At 39.9% G+C, this 17,963-nt stretch overlaps 3 protein-coding genes across 5 annotated transcripts in view; 2 read left to right on the top strand and 1 right to left on the bottom strand.

Annotated features, from left to right (window-relative positions):
* The first annotated feature begins 2,737 nt into the window (after positions 1–2,737).
* Positions 2,738–17,963, top strand: part of cenpn (centromere protein N) — a 52,567-nt gene continuing 37,341 nt past the window's right edge. Inside the window, exons 1-10 of one of the 2 annotated variants that reach the window (XR_009673762.1) lie at positions 2,738–3,041; positions 3,190–3,235; positions 3,361–3,420; positions 4,049–4,122; positions 4,246–4,419; positions 4,516–4,617; positions 5,189–5,243; positions 5,380–5,477; positions 5,650–5,773; positions 6,109–6,327. Coding sequence is in view for 1 of the 2 variants with exons in the window: in XM_061041368.1 (XP_060897351.1) it covers positions 2,871–3,041; positions 3,190–3,235; positions 3,361–3,420; positions 4,049–4,122; positions 4,246–4,419; positions 4,516–4,617; positions 5,189–5,243; positions 5,380–5,477; positions 5,650–5,773; positions 6,109–6,227 (1,023 nt within the window). In the remaining variant the exon portion in view is untranslated. Of the gene's footprint in view, positions 3,042–3,189; positions 3,236–3,360; positions 3,421–4,048; positions 4,123–4,245; positions 4,420–4,515; positions 4,618–5,188; positions 5,244–5,379; positions 5,478–5,649; positions 5,774–6,108; positions 6,586–17,963 lie in introns of those variants that run through there. The other variant, XM_061041368.1, reaches the window with a different exon arrangement.
* On the top strand, positions 7,517–14,475 carry atmin (ATM interactor). Its single transcript, XM_061041321.1, has 4 exons — positions 7,517–7,853; positions 10,055–10,180; positions 10,464–10,663; positions 10,771–14,475. Exons 1-4 carry the CDS (start codon positions 7,569–7,571, stop codon positions 12,527–12,529), a joined length of 2,370 nt encoding a protein of 789 aa, XP_060897304.1. The 5' UTR covers positions 7,517–7,568; the 3' UTR covers positions 12,530–14,475.
* On the bottom strand, positions 14,953–17,939 carry si:ch73-103b9.2 (uncharacterized protein LOC100150067 homolog). 2 transcript variants are annotated; one of them, XM_061041286.1, is made up of 3 exons: positions 17,445–17,939; positions 16,992–17,227; positions 14,953–16,639 (listed from the first exon to the last, which is right to left on the bottom strand). In XM_061041286.1, exons 2-3 carry the CDS (start codon positions 17,190–17,192, stop codon positions 15,851–15,853), a joined length of 990 nt encoding a protein of 329 aa, XP_060897269.1. In that variant the 5' UTR covers positions 17,193–17,227; positions 17,445–17,939; the 3' UTR covers positions 14,953–15,850. The 2 variants fall into 2 exon arrangements, with proteins under 2 accessions (XP_060897269.1, XP_060897278.1); XM_061041295.1 differs by lacking the exon at positions 17,445–17,939 and having other exon boundaries at positions 16,992–17,431.

Here is a 17,963-nt window from a genome sequence, read left to right as displayed (position 1 = left end):
TTGTTATTATACTTCTCTCAAATGAATGAGAGTGTAGAATATTATGTTCCATTGTTTTTGCTCTTGTCCATACTGGTCACATCAGTCTGTGTTATTTTAAGTTACTTTAAATATCATATCAAATATCTACTTATGTTTGAAACTCCTCAGTTAAGCAATCCTCCACTGGATTCTGTAAAACCATCCACCTTTCCTTTCTTCTATTTCTTTTCCTTCAGTCTCTGCTTTACAATGACTTTCTTCTGACTGATGCTAACTGCCAAGTCATCTGTGGCCTCCTTTGCCACCTTAGATCCTTTGTTTCATATACGTGCCCATACAAATATGACTGTTATTTATATAATCAGCAGCGATTGTCTGTTGGGGCAAAAATTCATTGGGAGCCCCTACAACCAGCATTCATCACCAATTTGTCTGCTAGTTTCCCGGCACTTACTTCCTCTTCCTCTTTCCCTCTTTCTTTCCCTCTTCATTTTCCTTCAGTGAATTTCATTGACAAATGTGGCGTTCAAAGCAAAAGTGTCACACTTAGCAGGGCAACAAGAGGGAGTGCTGTCAGATGGGGGCCCCTTACGGAGGTTTCTTACTGTCATTTTGACCAGCTGCTGTGGTAGTTTGTTGGCACCTGGGAGCCTCCAACTGGCCCCAGGAAGTTGCCTGCCTTGCCTGACTAGCAGAGCCTCTGTGTATAATACTGGATATATTTCTATCGGTCTGAATGACTGTTTTGAAAACTGGTTAGTGGTGAACTTGAATCTGAACACATTTATTTGTATCCTCTGTCCCTTATTGATTCTTTCTTAACAGTCACACGACGCTCTGAAACAATAAATGTGACTCTCCTACTTTTTAACTATATTTTTCAATGCATCTGAACATAACTGTCCCATCAATATATTTCTGTGGTTTTTTAGTTAAAATTGAACTCCCTATCCTTGTTCTTCTTTTCTAATAAAGCGAGATCTGCAGTGGCCTGAGTCAGTATCCAAGGCTGTATCGCTGATACTGTTGGACTAAGGTTTAACTGATCTGCTCTATATTTTGCTGCTTTCTGTATCACTGTCCACCCAAAGCCATTTGTTTCATTCTCCTTTTTCCAAAAAGGTTTTTTAGGGATCCTGTGTTGGATGATCTTGACTATGGCCCTGTGAATTATCCCAATGAGAGCTATATCCTCTTACAGGCATTTATCCCATCTCAAACTGTATTCCCTTTTTATGTATCCTCGTATAATCTCAGTGATGTTAATGTTATCTCATGTTGTATGAGTTGTTCTAGCTGTTGACCCATAAACCACACAACCATAACATAATATTTCAGTAATCTTGTTAATCCAGTGCATATGGCCTTCAGTGCAGTTCTGACTGCTCCCCACTCACTTCCAACCAAACACCTCAAAACATTTAAGACTTTTTTTACACTGAGAATTTTCTGAACATATACAGCTCATGTAATTCTCTCATCCAAACCTAATAACTTAAAGTGTTTAACTCTTTGCAGTTGATTGTATAGTTTTAGTTTCTCGCCACTCTTGATTCTCTTATTTGTAAAAGAAAAATTGCCCAAGTTTTATCCACTGAAAACTTCATTTATAGGACCACTCCTCTAATTTTCTCATTGCCTCCTGAAGTTTCTTTGCAATGAAATCCAAGTTTCTCCTCCACTTCCAAATTGCCCAATCATCTGCAAAAAGAAAGAAACCCCATCCCATTCTCGATTTCTTAAAATACACAATTTATTGAAAAAACACTAAGCTTTTTTTGTAACTGTTTAATGATATCAAACTGATTGACAGCAGTCAACAGCAAATTCTTGCAATGATTTGCTCCTTTCCCAAAAGGCAGGACCTTTGATAACGTACAGTATCAGTACAATGTTTGGACACACCTGATTGAAATGCATGTTATTATCTTATAGACATTTTGATCTTAAGGCTTATTCTTAAATATTTGACATGTGTTTCTTATGTAAATATAAATATTGAAGTTGATGCCTACATATGTATACATTTATTTCCAAAATTAAACTGAAATGAAATGTTGAATTGTTGTTGTTTTAATATCTACTATAATTCTAAAATGTGGAAAATGGTAAAAATAAAGAAAACTCTTCTATTAGTTGGTGTGCCCTAAGTACAGCTTACATTAGCTATATTATAATAATATAGTATACTATAGTTTAAAAATATTCAAAATATATAATTAAGTTATTTAATAACTGTTCAAAGTATCTTTAGTTAAAGAAAACTCAGAAAACAAAACAAATAGGCCAATGTTTATTTCAGCATTATTTTCCTTCCTTTCATTACTTTTCTTTTTAAAACACAGAGACGTCTTGTGACCCTTTTGAATAAGATCAAACTTATGGTTTGGGAATTTGAACCATACCTTATATTAAGTCATTAAAAATGGCTCCACCCCATCTACTTCTCTCATTGGATGCATATTTGTGTATTGGAGGTGTGAACATAGCAGTATTGAAGTGCTAGCTGAGACTGTGATGGGGGATCCCCATTGTGATATCTTTTCATGGGGCCCCGAAATCCTGGCAACGCCCCTGCTTCTTCCACCGCTGTACAGATGTTACTAATGATCCTGTAGTACTATCAGGGTACTTACTATCCACAGCGGAACTATGTTGTAGCATTAACACTCCAACACAGCAGAGGGCGCTAAAGGGAAAGAACATGAATTCAAGTCGACAGCTGATTGGTTGATTCGTGTGCTCCATTGTAGGCGGGATGTTTATAAATGTTGGACTGTACTGTTGCCACCGTGATCAACCGTGAAAACAAACCAAACTATCCTCCAAATCTTAGACTGTTACTGAAAATACAGTTAACATAATTGTCGGTTTCTGTCTGAGGAAGAATGGACGAGTCTGTGAAAACTCTGCTGCAACGACTGGTCAGACGGATACCGAGTCAAATGTTAAAAACAACTCTGGACAAGTGGGGCCGTCTGACCGCAGAGCAGCAGCAAGCCTTAGACCTCACCCAGCCCAAATGGACCTTAATGGAAAACCTATGGGCCATTTGTGAGGTAGGAGAAAACCTTCTTTTTAAAAACTTCATCGTTCATGTTAAACCCGTCAAACTTGATAAGAAGTTCATACATTTACCAAAATATACTACTTGATGAAGTGGGGCGTAACACTTACCTCGTTTCATGTGATCTACTGTGTTTTCAGGAAAATGAGTGGACACTCAAACGCATCACAGAGCTCGAGATGATATGTAAGTCAAATGAAATTATTTTGTCATTTGGACTTGAGTAACACCAAGGTGTGATGGTAAATAATACTTTTAGTCGATTCATCATGCATTGTGTCATGTGTTGTTGTGCTTTCATTGTCTCTCAGACATCATTGATAATCCAGACCAGGGAATGTGGTATGCTTACCAACTCTTGGACCCTGAAGGTTTGTGAAAACATCAATATGCATCTTGTGCTATGAAGGTGAAAGTCTGCAGCTTTTCTTTTGTTCTTTTTATTGGACCAAAAAACTACACATGCTGGTTTGATCAGGATGTTTCTACAAGTGATCAATCATGAAACAATTCAGCTGGACTCTGTTTTACACTTACACAGGAATGGTCACCTGTTTTTTTTTTTAAAAATGTTGTTGTCGCAAATTTTGCGCGTGCGCGCGTGCGTGCGTGCGTGTGTGTGTGTGTGTGTGTGTGTGTGTGTGTGTCACAGGTAGGTAGAAAGGGGAGACACAGGTGAATGGGAATAGGCAATTAGTGGAAGCCACACAGTTTTTCAACCATAAGTGTGTGAAGATGTTGTCCGCCGCGTTTAGACTAGTTTCGTCTTAAGCAGAATAGGCCTACACCTGTCTTTTTGTTGGTGTTTTTAAGATTGTTGATAAATAAATACTGCAAACATAATTAACGGTGGACTTAACCCACCATGGGTTGGAAATGACTTAAAATTCCCTCCAGTGGCACTTTTTGTTGTTAGATTGCCACTGCAAATGTCTCTGCCATTTCCATACCTTATGTTTTGTAGTTGTTTATATTTACATTTTCTCTTTTTTATTCCAGATGATGCTCACTGTGTAGAGTTGACACAGTTCAAGGAACTATTCAAATATCACCTCAGGGAGCTTGTAAGACATGTAAGCCACATCTTTCTCCTCACATAAGCTACAAAGTGATGATATAGTTGCATAATTGAAATCCTTTCGATGGTCTGCTCTGTGTTAAACATCCTTCATTTAGAGTCTGCTTTTACATTCAAGGTGTCTGTCAAAATAAAGAAGCACACAGATGAAGCTGTGTGGATTCGGATTGCTTGGGGGGACAGCTTCTCTCGCCCCAACCACCTGAAACCAACATATGTTGTACACTATCTTCAGACCCCATACGTCTTTGTGACCAGCCTGACTTCAAAGCACAGGCCGCTGTTATCCCAGGTGAGGATATATTTAATATTTGTCATTGTTGGTGCATTTTTATTTTTTTGTTCCTTTGTGTCCTCTTCCCGTTTTAAAGAGTGGTGTGTTTTGCAGGCCTTGGTTCTATCAACTAGATATCAAACTCTCAAGGACGCTAATCTCAGTGGACGCAAACTTACTGCCATCAGGGACCTGCTGATGAGACAATACCAACAGGTAGGTCTGTTGTGATGACAACAGAATATAACTGAAAATCAGACATATCCTGATTGGTGGTGGCCAAGGCTTGAATAATATATTTAACATTGATAACTCAAAACCTTTAAAATATAATATAATGTTAAGTGATAAACTGTAGTAACACATTGTCAAAGGCTCGACTGTATATCTGTAAATAATTCATTATTTTAATAACACAATTAAGTATGTTAAGTAAGCACTTCTCTATCACTCAGTTGGAACCTTTTTTTTGTCCCAACATCTCAATAGATAGATTCAGGTAGATATACTTGTTAACCTAATAACATATCAAGAACATATTTTGAACTATATTTTTTTGTTGATTATTTATCTTTGTATTTTGCCTTCATTTTTATGTTGTAAATGGCGCGGCTGTGATGCAAGACACATTTTCAGACTTTGTCTGAAAATAAATCCAATCAATCGATAACCTCTAGAATCCTAAGTTTTAGACAAGCCTACAGTGGAAGACAGTTGTTCACATTTACAGAAAACCAATCTGATTTATTAGATTTTTGGTGTTTTAAATTTCACGTTTTGTTTCTAGGTGTTTCCAACAAAGTGTCCCAGCCCCCTTGCAGAGAAGACTCACCCTGCCTTAAGTATGTTTAAAACTGCGTATTTGCTCATATTTGAAAATTGTTTGTTTAGTTGAATGTATTTGGCTGGAAGGTGTGTGTGCATGCCAGACATCAGACCTGTGATTAATTGTATTTGTTTTTACACACCCACACATAGAAAAAGAACAGGCTGGTAATGCAGCAAACAGACGTCGTATGGCCACTGAAGCCTTTGGTGATGGGACATTACCTCAGATACAGACGGCAGTTTACAAGGTACTTTAAGGCATGCTTTGATGTATTATAATTGACAAGGAGAATAGTCTGAAATTCAGATGAAAGCAACATGGCATTCTTGGTGTTCTTAATATTTCAGTTCAAAAAAGCAAATGACAATGTTTCTCTCTTGATTGAACGTCACATTTTGTTTTGTGCCATGTTTCCTTAGCTGGAAACAAGATTCAAAGATCCGACCAACAGGACCATGTCTGACAGAGAGGAGCCCTTCAGATGTGTAGTCAAATTTTCAAGCAACAACCTCCTGGAGTCACTCAGAGACTGTGCATCTTCAGGTAACTAGAGTCTGTTTAGCCTCAGGCATGGGAAGAAATTAAGAATGAAATAGGAAATGATATCAACAATGTGCCTCATTTAATCAGTAACCACAACTTTGAATGTTTTACATGACTGCAACTCCTAAGAAATGACCACAAGAGGGCACACACATGAAAGGAAATATCCCTCAGAGCAACATTCATCATGAACACCTCATAGTCACAGGGAATTACATTCTGGGGTTGTTTTTTCCACCCTGTCGCTTCATTGTTAAGGACATTGGCAATTATTGGCTTAAAAAATAAAATAAATGTATTTGTTTAACCACCTTCATGTTTTATGTACTTTACAGGATTTGCCTCCACGCCTGTCACCCCTCTACTCTCATCTATTTCCCTAAAAGGAAAGAATTATTTTGTCGTCACAGACAATGACCCTGGTGCCTCCTCACAAACACGACCACAAAACTAATGGATGACAGACCTTTTGATTAATGGACTCATAAATGTGCCAGCAGCAGGCTTATTGGGGACGGATCCTTGATTTAAGGGGCTCTCGTTCTGGACCAGCTCTGCCACGTCAGACCCACCCGTGGTTTGTTTTTATAATTCTATCATTGATCTCCTCATTGAAATGGCTTTGAAAGAGCCAGTGATCTCGGCGGTAACAATGAACTTGTGTTTTTGTTTATATGTGCTTTCAGATGTAAATAAGTCAGTTATTAACTGTCATTTTGTTCACTTTTGTTGGTGTTGAAGTGGCCGATTGATACAACTTAATGTTAATCTAACATCCGCAGGATTTTTAATACTCTTCTCCATTGTAATAAAAAAACAACTGAGTTTGACATTTTGCAACTTTGCGTTTTATTTGTATTTTTTTATCAACAATGTTTTCCACTTTTTTGTTATCACGGCATTGTGGTTATCACGTGTGTCACATGGTAATGTCCAGGAACGAGATCTTCGCACTTCTAAAAACAGAAATTGTTACTGTCAGACGTTATTTATTTTTATTGTTTCATCCTACTGTGTAGAGGAAGAACTAGGATTTAGATTTCTTTGGAACTATAATAATATCAAATCTGAAAAAAAACAAAAACGATAATGTTTTCAGAACAACTATACTGTTGACTTATCTTGACATGTAACTATGTCTACCTTCTTGTAGAGGGATAATTTACTCCCTGTAGTGGTGATATCTATAAACTTAACACAAACTCATAATAAAGCCACTGAGGCAGCTAGAGGGTGAATCTTACGCAGGATATATTAATAAGTCCATTGTCCAGATGATGATTGAAGATTTTAGGGTGGTTTATTTTATCCAGAGACATCAAGCAGGCAACAAACAACAAAAAACGCTGCTGTCTCTCTTGCCCTGTCATCCTGCCATTGTGTCCAGGCTTCCTGGTAAAAACCATTAACCCATTAGGTGCCTACCTGAGTCTCACCTGGCTACCTGGCTATATAGACACACCCATGTACAGACTCCACCCTTATGCCCCATGTAGCAAAATAAATGAATGTAAACAATAATAATCAAAATACCCCGAACATAATCTAATATTCAAATGTATCCCCAAAATATCCCAAAATAAGTATATAGACTTTCACTTAATTTAGGAACAGTGAATAGCTGTAATACTCTCCCTTACCGAGAAGAGTATTTTTTTTTTAGCTTTACAATTTGTTTTGTGTAAAGCGGAAGTGCTGCGATAAAGGAAGTGACGTGTGCGACGCTTTGTCGGTAGGCGGGTGTCGATGCAGCCTTTCAGGCAAAGCTGAGGGACGTTATGCCACTTTTCATTCAATGCTGCTTCTGGGGCTTTTTGCCAAACATAGGATGGACTGTCAGCGCAGAAACATGGCTTCATCTGCGATAAGTAAAGCGAGTAACAGAGATGACGTCACTCAAGACAGTCCGAAATGTCACGACGAGTCTCTGTCGCAGTCCGGGGAAATGATCAAACCCACCATCACGGAGCTGACCAAAGGAGTGAGGACGAACATCCTCTGCACCGTGGAGGGATGTGGCAAGATCCTCCCCAACACACCTGCACTGAACATGCATCTTGTGAAGTCACACCGAGTTAAGGTAAACGTTTTTAAAGTCTTGTTTAAATCATTTAGAAGAGCAGTGCATTACCGAGATGCTAAGTTGGCTAACTCGGGTTTTGTGAAAACACTGTGTCATAAAACTGGAAAACGCAAGTCATCCAGAACCCACTTCATCCGAGCAAACGCATCAAAGTGAGGATTGGCAAACACAGCACAATAGTAAAGGTTGTGAAAAATGTTTTCTTTTATCTGAATGGTTCTGCGAAACATGTATCTTGTCTGAGTCAGCTAGCATCATTGTAACTAGCTACTTTGGTGACGTCACCAATCACTGATATGGACTGATGCTCACTGCAGTTTTCGATACGTATCTGACTTAACAATAGACTGTAAATAAACAGGGGTTAACCCTTACATTTCTTCCACATGTCCGCCCTGGTTGCAGAAATCTGTGCAACATCTTATTTGGGTTTGTATACAAGGATAAATCTGTTTTAGCAAGTCATCAGCTCATGAACCACAACCCTACCAGCAGCTTCATTTAGCTCCACTTTACAGTCAATTCTTTACAGTCAGGCAAAAGCTGATGGACTCAAGTCTATTTCTGACCCTGGTCCTAAGTCCTCAGTATACTGGGCCGTTCAGTGGGAGGCTGTGTTTTACTGTTTCCTCTCTGAATGAAGTTCTTTGCAGAGAAAGGCTGCCTTTTGTCCAGAGTTAGACTAAGCTCTTTGTCTAAAATAGGTGAATGTTAGAATTTAAATGAGCTCTACGTAGGAGTTAGCCAGAAGAGTTTGTAAAGACCCCATCTGGGATTTAACCACGTCACTTTAAAGTAGAATTAGGTATGTTTGATTGAATCAGCTGGTTTGGCAAGTCATCATTTATTAGTATTTTTTACACTTAGGAACCCTAAAATTACAGTCAGAAACTCATCTTCAAGACCGATGAGAAACTTACTTTAGTTGCTCATCATTGTTTATAAGTGTACTTGTATTTGAAACTTTAACCCCGTGTTTCATTGTGCATTATAATTGACAATATGGCTGAATGACGCCACAATCAAGCTCTTATCTGCTGGAATAGCTTACAGAAGGCATTTAATCATCCTGTTTGGATCTGCTTTAATAAGTTATGTGTGACTGTTAAAGCTATTCTTGCCACTGTTGTGTATGTCTCAAACACCAGCACCAGAGAGAAACCAAAATGAGTCTATTTCACTAACTTTTAACTGCAATGTGTTTTACTGAAAAAGGTTATAATCTCTGCATTGAGAAGTCATCCTGGTTTAGCAAAGACAGTGAAGCTGGACTTGCTCCTGTTTTTTTGGGCTACAACAAGCTACCCACTGATGATGAATAACATGTTGACATGACTCAGCTGTCAGCTTACCACCAGAGGATATATCTAAAGCCAAAAGTCAGAACATTCACTGCTGGCTATTCTATTTATTCTAAATCCTCATCATAAACTTGAGTGTGTTTGTCAGCTGCTCTGTTCCCTCCAGTGTTACTACAGACAGAGATGACCTTGGCCACTGAGAGGCGGTAGTATTTACAGTCTTACTGGTATAGTGGATGATGGTTTTGTCCGTTTTCAGTGTTAGTGTAGTTATTGTTTTCCTCGATGATTATGCTTTTTCATTAGTTTTAAATATATAATGTGCTGATGGTTTCTTTAGAAAGCCCAACCTCATGGCTGAGAGAGAAGCAACAACCTGTTAAACCATACGTACTGTCAAGCTTGTTGTTGTTTTTAACTTCAAGGCATGAAAAGCAGAGCCTGCTGCACATGCAGATGTGTGGTGCCTTGAGTTATACATCATATAATCTACACTGACTAAGAGAGGCAAGGCAGTGTACAAGCACCACTTTTATTGTTTCTTGTAGTAATATTTCCTTGAATATAAGTGAACCAGGGCATAGAAAGAGAACATTTTGTATTTTTATATACACATAATAATTGACTTTTGGTGCATTTTGCATCAGGTGCTGTTAGAGATATTGTCAGTCAAGTAAAAGGCTTAGATTATCAGACACAATCTGAGTTGTCTCGCCAAAACTGCTTGAATGCAAACTTATAACTGTGTGTGTGTGTGTGTGGTTATATAGCAATTTAACATTCACTGTAAGCTTTTTAACGTAGGGTTATTAAATGGCAATGCATTATGCGTTAATATTTTATATTCAAATATGTTTGTGCTTTGTCTTTCACTTTTGCTGCTATTCTCATCCTCAGGAAGGTATTGTCAATCCCACGGTCAGAAAAGACATGAAGGGCTCTCACAAACTTTACTGCTGCCCCATTGAAGGTTGTCCCAGGGGGCCAAACAGACCCTTCTCCCAGTTCTCCCTGGTTAAACAAGTAAGCCTTTCCTCCAGTCACATGTAAACCTCTCCAATGCTACTATGCTGCAAATTTGTCACAAAAACATTTCACAGGAGTTAAGTCATACAGTCAAAGTTTATTCGTACCAGAATACAACTTTTTTACTGCCACCTGTCAAAGAATACTTAATATTTAATATTGTATACTTCACGTTTCAGCCTTTTTTCATGATTATTAGCCTTTAATAAATACACCTTCTATCAGTTGTTATGAAACTATTGTTTGGGAAGTTTTTTTTACTGGATCTGTTTCATTGTAGCACTTCATGAAGATGCATGCAGAGAAGAAACACAAGTGTGTCAAATGCAACAATGGCTACAGCACAGAGTGGGACCTGAAGAGGCACATAGAAGACTGCGGAAAGACATACCAGTGCACATGTGGCTGCCCCTATGCTAGTCGGGCTGCTCTACTCTCCCATAACTACAGGACGGGTCATGAGATACCCACAGAACACAGGCATGTACTTGAAAAACGCAGAATGATTGATTTTTAAATTTACTTTAAGTTGCAGAAAATATAACTTCTGACTGGCTTTCTTTGTATCTGTTTTGTTTTCCGAACAGAATTCCTCCGGTAAAGAAGCGAAAGATGCAGAAACTGTTGAGTGGTTCTGAAAAGCTTAACATCAGTGAGTCAACTTGTCAGATCTTGTCTGCTACTAAAGAACTAACAGAAACTGCTCTCCCTTCTGACATACCTGGCCATATCCTAGACTCAGGAAACCAGAACTCAAACCCCCGTAAGAACCTCCAGAAGTTGCTCTTACCAAAGCCCAAGATGGCATTGGTCAGTGTTCCTGTGATGCAGTTGGCCCACCTGCCTGTCCTCCTCCCATCTACAGATAGCGGTGCTCTGAGGTCTTTAGTGCTGACAGTGGACAGCCAAGGCTCAGTCAGCACCTTGCACCTCTTGTCACAAGCCACAGGAGCGGTGGTACCCCAACCCCATGCTAAGAGTTTGGGTTTCAAGGACAGCATGCCTAGTTCCCGTTCTAACTTGGGGCCCATAAGCACAGGGGTGCAGGTTAGTCTGGACCTGGCAGGAACAGAGGACTCAGCCAGCAGCCTGGGAGGGCATCGTGGAAAAAGCACATCCACCAACATTCAGACTGACAAATCGTACTTATCAAAAATACCCACAGGAGTTGGGGTTGGGGATGGAACGGGCTTGTGCTCTGTGGGTGAGTGTTCAGTGTCGTCCTGCTCTCAAACAGACATCAGCGTCAGCGCCCAAGTCCTCCTACCAGTCAGCGTTGAAACACAGACTTTCTCCTCTTGGGACAGAGACACGTCCTCTATTGGAGCTCAAACGGACAGCCAGTGCACGAGCCAAATTCCTTGTTCCTTCTCAGCTATGCCCCCATACAAAACCAGGCAAACACAGACACGTTTTGCCTCGCCACAGTCAGAGGAGAAGGTTCAGGACCAGGCTATCATGTGCTCCGACTTATTTTGCAGTGACTCCCTCAGTGTTTCCACACAGACAGCTCTGGACATAGATGACACCCTCACAGCTGCAGGAAGCAGTATATATGTGGACTCAAAGTCAGTTGGTGGTATGTGTTTTGGTGTGCAGACAGATGAGCTCAATTCAAACAACATGGCGGACAACCAGACCCAAACAATGACCTTGTTAAATGACTTAGAGAATATTCTTTCTGACAGCATGTCAGGCCACCAGGTGCTCACAGAGGCCACCGTTCAAGAGCAACATAACGCTATTGACTTTGATTTTGAGGAGTTTCTTAACGCTGTGCACATCCAGACACAGACGGAGGAGAGCGAGCTGGGAGGACTGGCTGGAGACACACCTTTGGAGTCTCTGGACATCCAAACCCAGACAGACTTCCTCCTGCTGGATGAACTGGACCAAAGCGCTGGACCAAGTCGAACCCAAGCCAACGACCTGGAGCTATTTGATACTCAAACTCAGACTGACCTCAATTTCCTGCTGAGCGCTGGCAGCCACATGCCGTTAAGCAGTATCCTGCGACATTCAAGCTTTTCAATGAGCACAGAGTCTTCAGACACAGAAACACAGACAGATCTCCCTTCATTTCCCACAGGCCTCTCTGCTCAGACACCTGTCAGTCAGGGCGAGCACGCAAGGCTGCTGAGCAGCACAGAGACTCAGACTGTGCCCAGCCAGGCAGAAGGCCTGGGACACCTCTTCCTGACCAGCAACGAAACACAAACTGTCATGGATGACTTCTTGTCAGCAGACCTGGCCTGGAATATGGAGTCTCATTTCAGCTCTGTGGAAACGCAGACTTGTGAGGAGCTCTGTGCTCTCTTTCAGCACCCTGAGAAACCAAACCGCTGAAGCCCTCATTGAAGAGCTGTCTGAAGTTTTCTAGCGCAGGTTTCTCATGTCTGCCTATTCCTTTGAAGGGGAATCAGCCTACACTGTCGTCCAGCGGACCACAGGCTAAGCAGCAAGAAGTCTGCAAAACAGTCTTTAAACATTCCCATGGAGTCGTAATCTACAGAGTCATTCCAGGTTTAAATCCTGACAGCTCTGCTGCACTTTATTAGCTCAACAGGCATGATTTATCAGCTCCTGTGACAGTTTACATATTTATTTGCACATAAATAACACATCGTACGTGTCTTGTCTGAAATGCCAGTTTGCTTCTATATGACGGTGTTTAACTGATGTGACTGGTTTTCAATGCTCGTTCTTATTAGATGTAAGAAAACAACAACTCAATGTTTCATCAATGTTGGATCTGCACTTAATAGAGATGACGGCTTTAGCAGTTCAACAAAAGGTTGATAAAAGTAACCTGATTGACAGCTTTCAGATATGCATATTCCGCATGAGAACAGATTCATCTCAGCTACTCTGCAAGCAGTTTACGTATTTCATACGTATGTGACGTACAGTGCATTGTGCAGCTTGTGCAGATGGTTGCTGCCTCATTCATGTTACCTAATCAGTGGCAGCATGTCCATAAGCTAAGAGTTACTGCACACAAGCTTTGCAGTCAGTGGAAAAGTTGACCATTGAGAACGTGTCGGCTTAAGTTTTCCAAAATAAAAGCCTGTGAAGCCTTCAACAGTTGAGTTGTATCCTAAATATACAAATGTGGCACAAGTAAAAAATGAAATGTTTGTCTTGTTAGTTGTTGCACAACATTCATTGAAATGTGTTTTGTGAAGTATTATGTTGTTGTGTGAAAACGTGTTGGTGTCTTGGCCTCCTATAGCTAAGAAGTCAATTAAAGTCAGTAAGCAGACTAGGCTGTCAGTGTCTTTGACTTATTCATTAGCTGGGTGTAAGTGTATACTGTGCAGCACACAGTGCTGAAGTTATGCAGGTATGTTACTGAGGGGAAACACACATCAGATGAGAGGAAGTATTAGCAAAAAGTTGTTTTATGTGGATTTAACTGGAAGGAGTCATGTTGAATATCTTCTGTTGAAGTCATCAGTTATTTGATGCGTCATAAAAAAAAAATCCCACTTCCAGCAACTTAACATATTGTTTTGCTCGTGTTTTTCTTTATACTGTTGCATTGAGTTACCTCATTGTAAGCACAGGTACTACATGTATACTGTGTGTACTGGTTAGAGTCATACGCCTTGATCATTTGTACATTTAGTTTTGTTGGTGCCTTATCCCAAAGTATTAGCTTTAGTTCTGTTACAGACATTTGCTGCTTTTAAATATTTATCAGAGCTATACTAACATATGATTTTGACCACCACTGAACAAAAGTCTGAATCTTTTTCTCACACTTTGCATGATTATTTCATTCTGTATTCGTATTTGCATCATTGTTGCATGAAAGATCGGAATGTCCCTTATCGTAGTTTCTATTTAAAGATTTATGTTCTGTCACATGAAAATAATGCTATGCAGCATTTTTATTCATAGAAATGGAAGAATGTACAGAACATTACCCTTTGCCCAAGTAAAACATTCTCTATTCTTGATTCTAGAAGTTTAAGGTTGATATCCCTGAATTAATAACAGTTTTGAGACTTATACAAATAGAAATTTGTTCACTTCTAGTCTGTTCAAGTATAGCAGCTCTGCTGGTTTAGCAGCACAGTGAAGTGCTTTTCTTGCACAGAACCCTGCGTCAGTCTTAAAGTGTGTTATAGTGCTTTGTTTTCTCTTCATTGGGAATGCATGCAGATATTTTCCCGGCACAAAATATTTGTTAAACCAGAATTTCTGTTGCCTCTGTGTAATGAATGGTTGCCTTGATTAATTGTGTAAACTTCACTACAGATGTTCTAAATAAACTGCTGGAAAATGTATGATGTCATCCATGTCACTCTGTATTTTGTTCTTTTTCAAAAAAAATTATAGAAAAAAAAGGGATTATCAAGATTTTTTTTTTACAGAAGGTCCACACAAGTTAATGAGATAACTTCAATTAAGGTGTCACTGTCAAAAGCTCATCAATGTAGTCCTAGCAATGAATTTTGTGTTCCTGTGCTTGACTTATTTCTCTTAGTTTATGTGTGTGTGTGGCTTGGGCTGGATTTATCAAGTCTTTAAGAATCAATTTTGAAATTGTCTGTATACGTTCTCATTCCTCCAGGTCATGGTAAATATCGAAGCATGATCCAAAGGCAACTGGAGCTAGATCTAGCACCGTCCACCAGATAGTTTAGAACCGAAGAAGCCTTTCAGAGGAGAGGTGAAACGTCTTCAAGATCTTCAACCAGTCCAGTTGCCTTTGGATCAAGCTTGTTTTGAAGTTGTATTTTTAATTTGCCTTTATATTTTACAAGCTTGTTGGTCAAGGTAGTTTTGTTCAATTAACATTGCAGATATAATGACTTAAAAACCATAATTTTGAAGAGATTGTCATTTATTTAACAGGTCAGCAAAACACAAAAGAGGTAGTATAATAAGGGCAAGTTAAAACAATCATCTTGGTTTTAAATTATGTTGCAGCAATTTGGCGGGTTTTTGGAAGACAAACATGACATACTTTGTTTCAGGATCTCAGCATGACTCTGCCATGAAGACCGAGTAGGGTAAGCGTGAGCATCATCCCGGACCCTTCCACAGTAACAAATCATTACTTTCTGACTGATGTATAACTACACTGGAGTACAAAGACATTACAGAACAGATACAGAAGTTTGGCATTATGTGCGCTCGCATAACTGCAGCACTTCATTTCGGACAGAGCTGTGGCTTGTGGCTAAAGTTTAAAAAGAGGAAAGTTTGAGGCCAGTGCACTGCTATGTCTCTGATGAGGTAGATGCACTGTTGCTAGGTAACAAGAACAGCTGATAAAACATTGTGGGAACTGGTCAGAACACAAAATGAGGCCCAAATGGCATAGAGAGCTTAACCTCTAAATGATCTGTGCAGTGCACAGGTATTGTTATGGTTAGTGTGGTTAAACTGAACTTTCTGGTGGTTGAAAAAAGAAAAAGGAATAACACCTTCAGCGAATATCTCTTCTGAAACATAAAATTTGAATTATTCAACCAAAAGTTTTTCCATAGAAATAATGATAAAGTACATTTAAATACAGTTTTGTTTTACTTGGTTGAACCTGAGAGTTTGAAAAAATAGTGTACTTTAATACCAGCATGAGTTAAACGTTTATTTCACAGCCCTTATACAGCTTGGCGGCACACCCTGTCTTGTTTGGTTGTATATGGGCTTGACTTACAGCAGTGCTGGAGCGGTGTGCGCGTGTGACCATTGAGTAGCTGGTGCGGTGCAGTGTGTCAGGTTTGGAAGACGTTGGTACCTGATACCTCTCAAAACACTCACAGCAGAGAACATGTGGGGGTTGTGCTGACATGTCCGGTACTTGGAGGTCAGGCCTGCTGAGTAAGTTGGAAGCTCTGGGTTAGCAACAGTGTCCATTCTTGTTCCTCTTGTTCTGCTTTTATTATCAAACGGGAAAATGTTTTCCTCAGTGGTTTCTCCTTCGGAAGCTCTATTACCACTGTTTCTCTGAGGTGGTTTAATAGGTGGTAAAAATGTGAAGTTTTTAATAGGAACCACTGTGCTAGTGGGTCTATGGCTGTGTTTCTGTGGCTTAGAGGGCCTGTTGTCAAACACAGAGTGTTTTGTGGAGAAATGAGGAGTCTTTCTGAGCTCCTCTTCCTGCTCTACTTTTTCTCTGAATAAGAGAGTTGATGTGGTTTCTTGCAATGCATTGATAACAGTCCATTCTGGGGCCTCTTTCTGTAGAACGGCCACAGCAGTGTTACTCCAGGATCCCATGTGCTGGTTTAATTGTGTGGATTTCTGAAAGCTGCCTTTCAAGCCCACATGAGATTCACAGTGGTGCTTTGCTGTGCTGGATGAGTTGTCCGCATTAGAGGGGGTTGCTGGGTTAGCAGATACGGGGGTCGGGGTGGCAGCCTCCTTGTGCTTTGCTTTCCTGTACGTCTTTGGAGTCAAAAGTATGCAGCTCATTGGATCCACTCTGGCCCAGCCCCTGACCTGTTTTGAATAATAATAGCTTCATTTGTATAGCATCTTTTCAAAAACAAATTCGATAGTACTTGAATGTAAATATGTTTAATATGAAACAAAAAAGTACATTTAAAGAGGAAATACACTGAAAAAGAAATCCTACTGAGTGGAACTTAAAGCAATTCCCTGAAACCATGCAAATATTTGTGGCATTACATTTAGATTATGTAAATTCAATTATTCTCGATAGTCTGCTACAAAACAGACTTTACTTAGATTTAGCATGTTTGTGTCATTTGGTAGAAGTGAAAGGTTTCATTGTCTTAAGCCTACATATACAGACGTGCTGTAAAAAAGAAGATGATACTCATTCACATACAGCTTCTTCCCATCCATTGTAACAGTGAAACTCAAAGGGCTCCAGCTCTTTCACAAACGCCTCCTCACTGATGTCAAGAAGAGCATCAACATGTTTTCTGTCCGGTTTCTCACAGGGCTGCTCCTCTACTGCGTCCTCCTCTACTGGAAACCCGTTTTCTGCTCCATCGGCAGCTCTAAGATCCACTTCTAGGGTCGCCATTATGTTAACTCGAGTTCTTCATGGTTGCAGGTTATCTAAAAAAAAATGACATCCAAAAATATAGAATTAAAAAACACTAAGTGAGAGGAAGCTAAATTTGTATGTTTGTTTGTTTGTGAAACTTTGTAAAGTAGCCTAACGTCAAACCTAGACTCCATATTAACAGAAGAAACAACTCTAAATCTCAATAACATTTTAAATGTTTGAGTGTCCCCACACTAAAATGCCCCATTCACAAAAAGCTGCTCATACTTATCGTGGTTTGCTCTCTCTTCCTGCTCGACAGTTTTCTCACACATACAGCAGCAGCTGTGAATGCCTTCACAGACGAGCTGCAACGCTGTCGTCATAGCAACCCATAGATACAGGGATGTGACGTGGAGGAATGGGAGGGCTGAGTGCCCAGTCTGCTCCTGATTAATTATTACACCTCTGTCATGCAATAGATCGTCTTTTACCCTGTAATTAAGTGTTTCAAATGGCAATACAACAAATTAGTAGGACAATTGGTAACGGAACGGAGACTGGTATCAATCTTTGGTATTAATAGGCCTACAGAAAAGCCCAGAATCAATAACTGTGTAGCCTACAAAATGTGTTCAATAGGCTCTCTGAAGAGCAAGCGGGGTCATTAGGCTACAATGTTCGAAAAGGGAAGTTAAGTGGGTTATCACTGGTGAAGGAGGAAACAATTGTGGCACGTTGAAACGTTCAGTTCTGCACGTAGCCTTCACGTTGTCGTCAAACTCAGCTCTACGCACTCGGTTGTGA

This window comes from Labrus mixtus, chromosome 1 (assembly GCF_963584025.1).
Source record: "Labrus mixtus chromosome 1, fLabMix1.1, whole genome shotgun sequence".
NCBI classification, from domain to species: domain Eukaryota; kingdom Metazoa; phylum Chordata; class Actinopteri; order Labriformes; family Labridae; genus Labrus; species Labrus mixtus.
The sequence above is the reverse complement of the archived record's forward strand: the minus strand, read 5'-3'. Positions and strand labels throughout refer to the sequence as shown.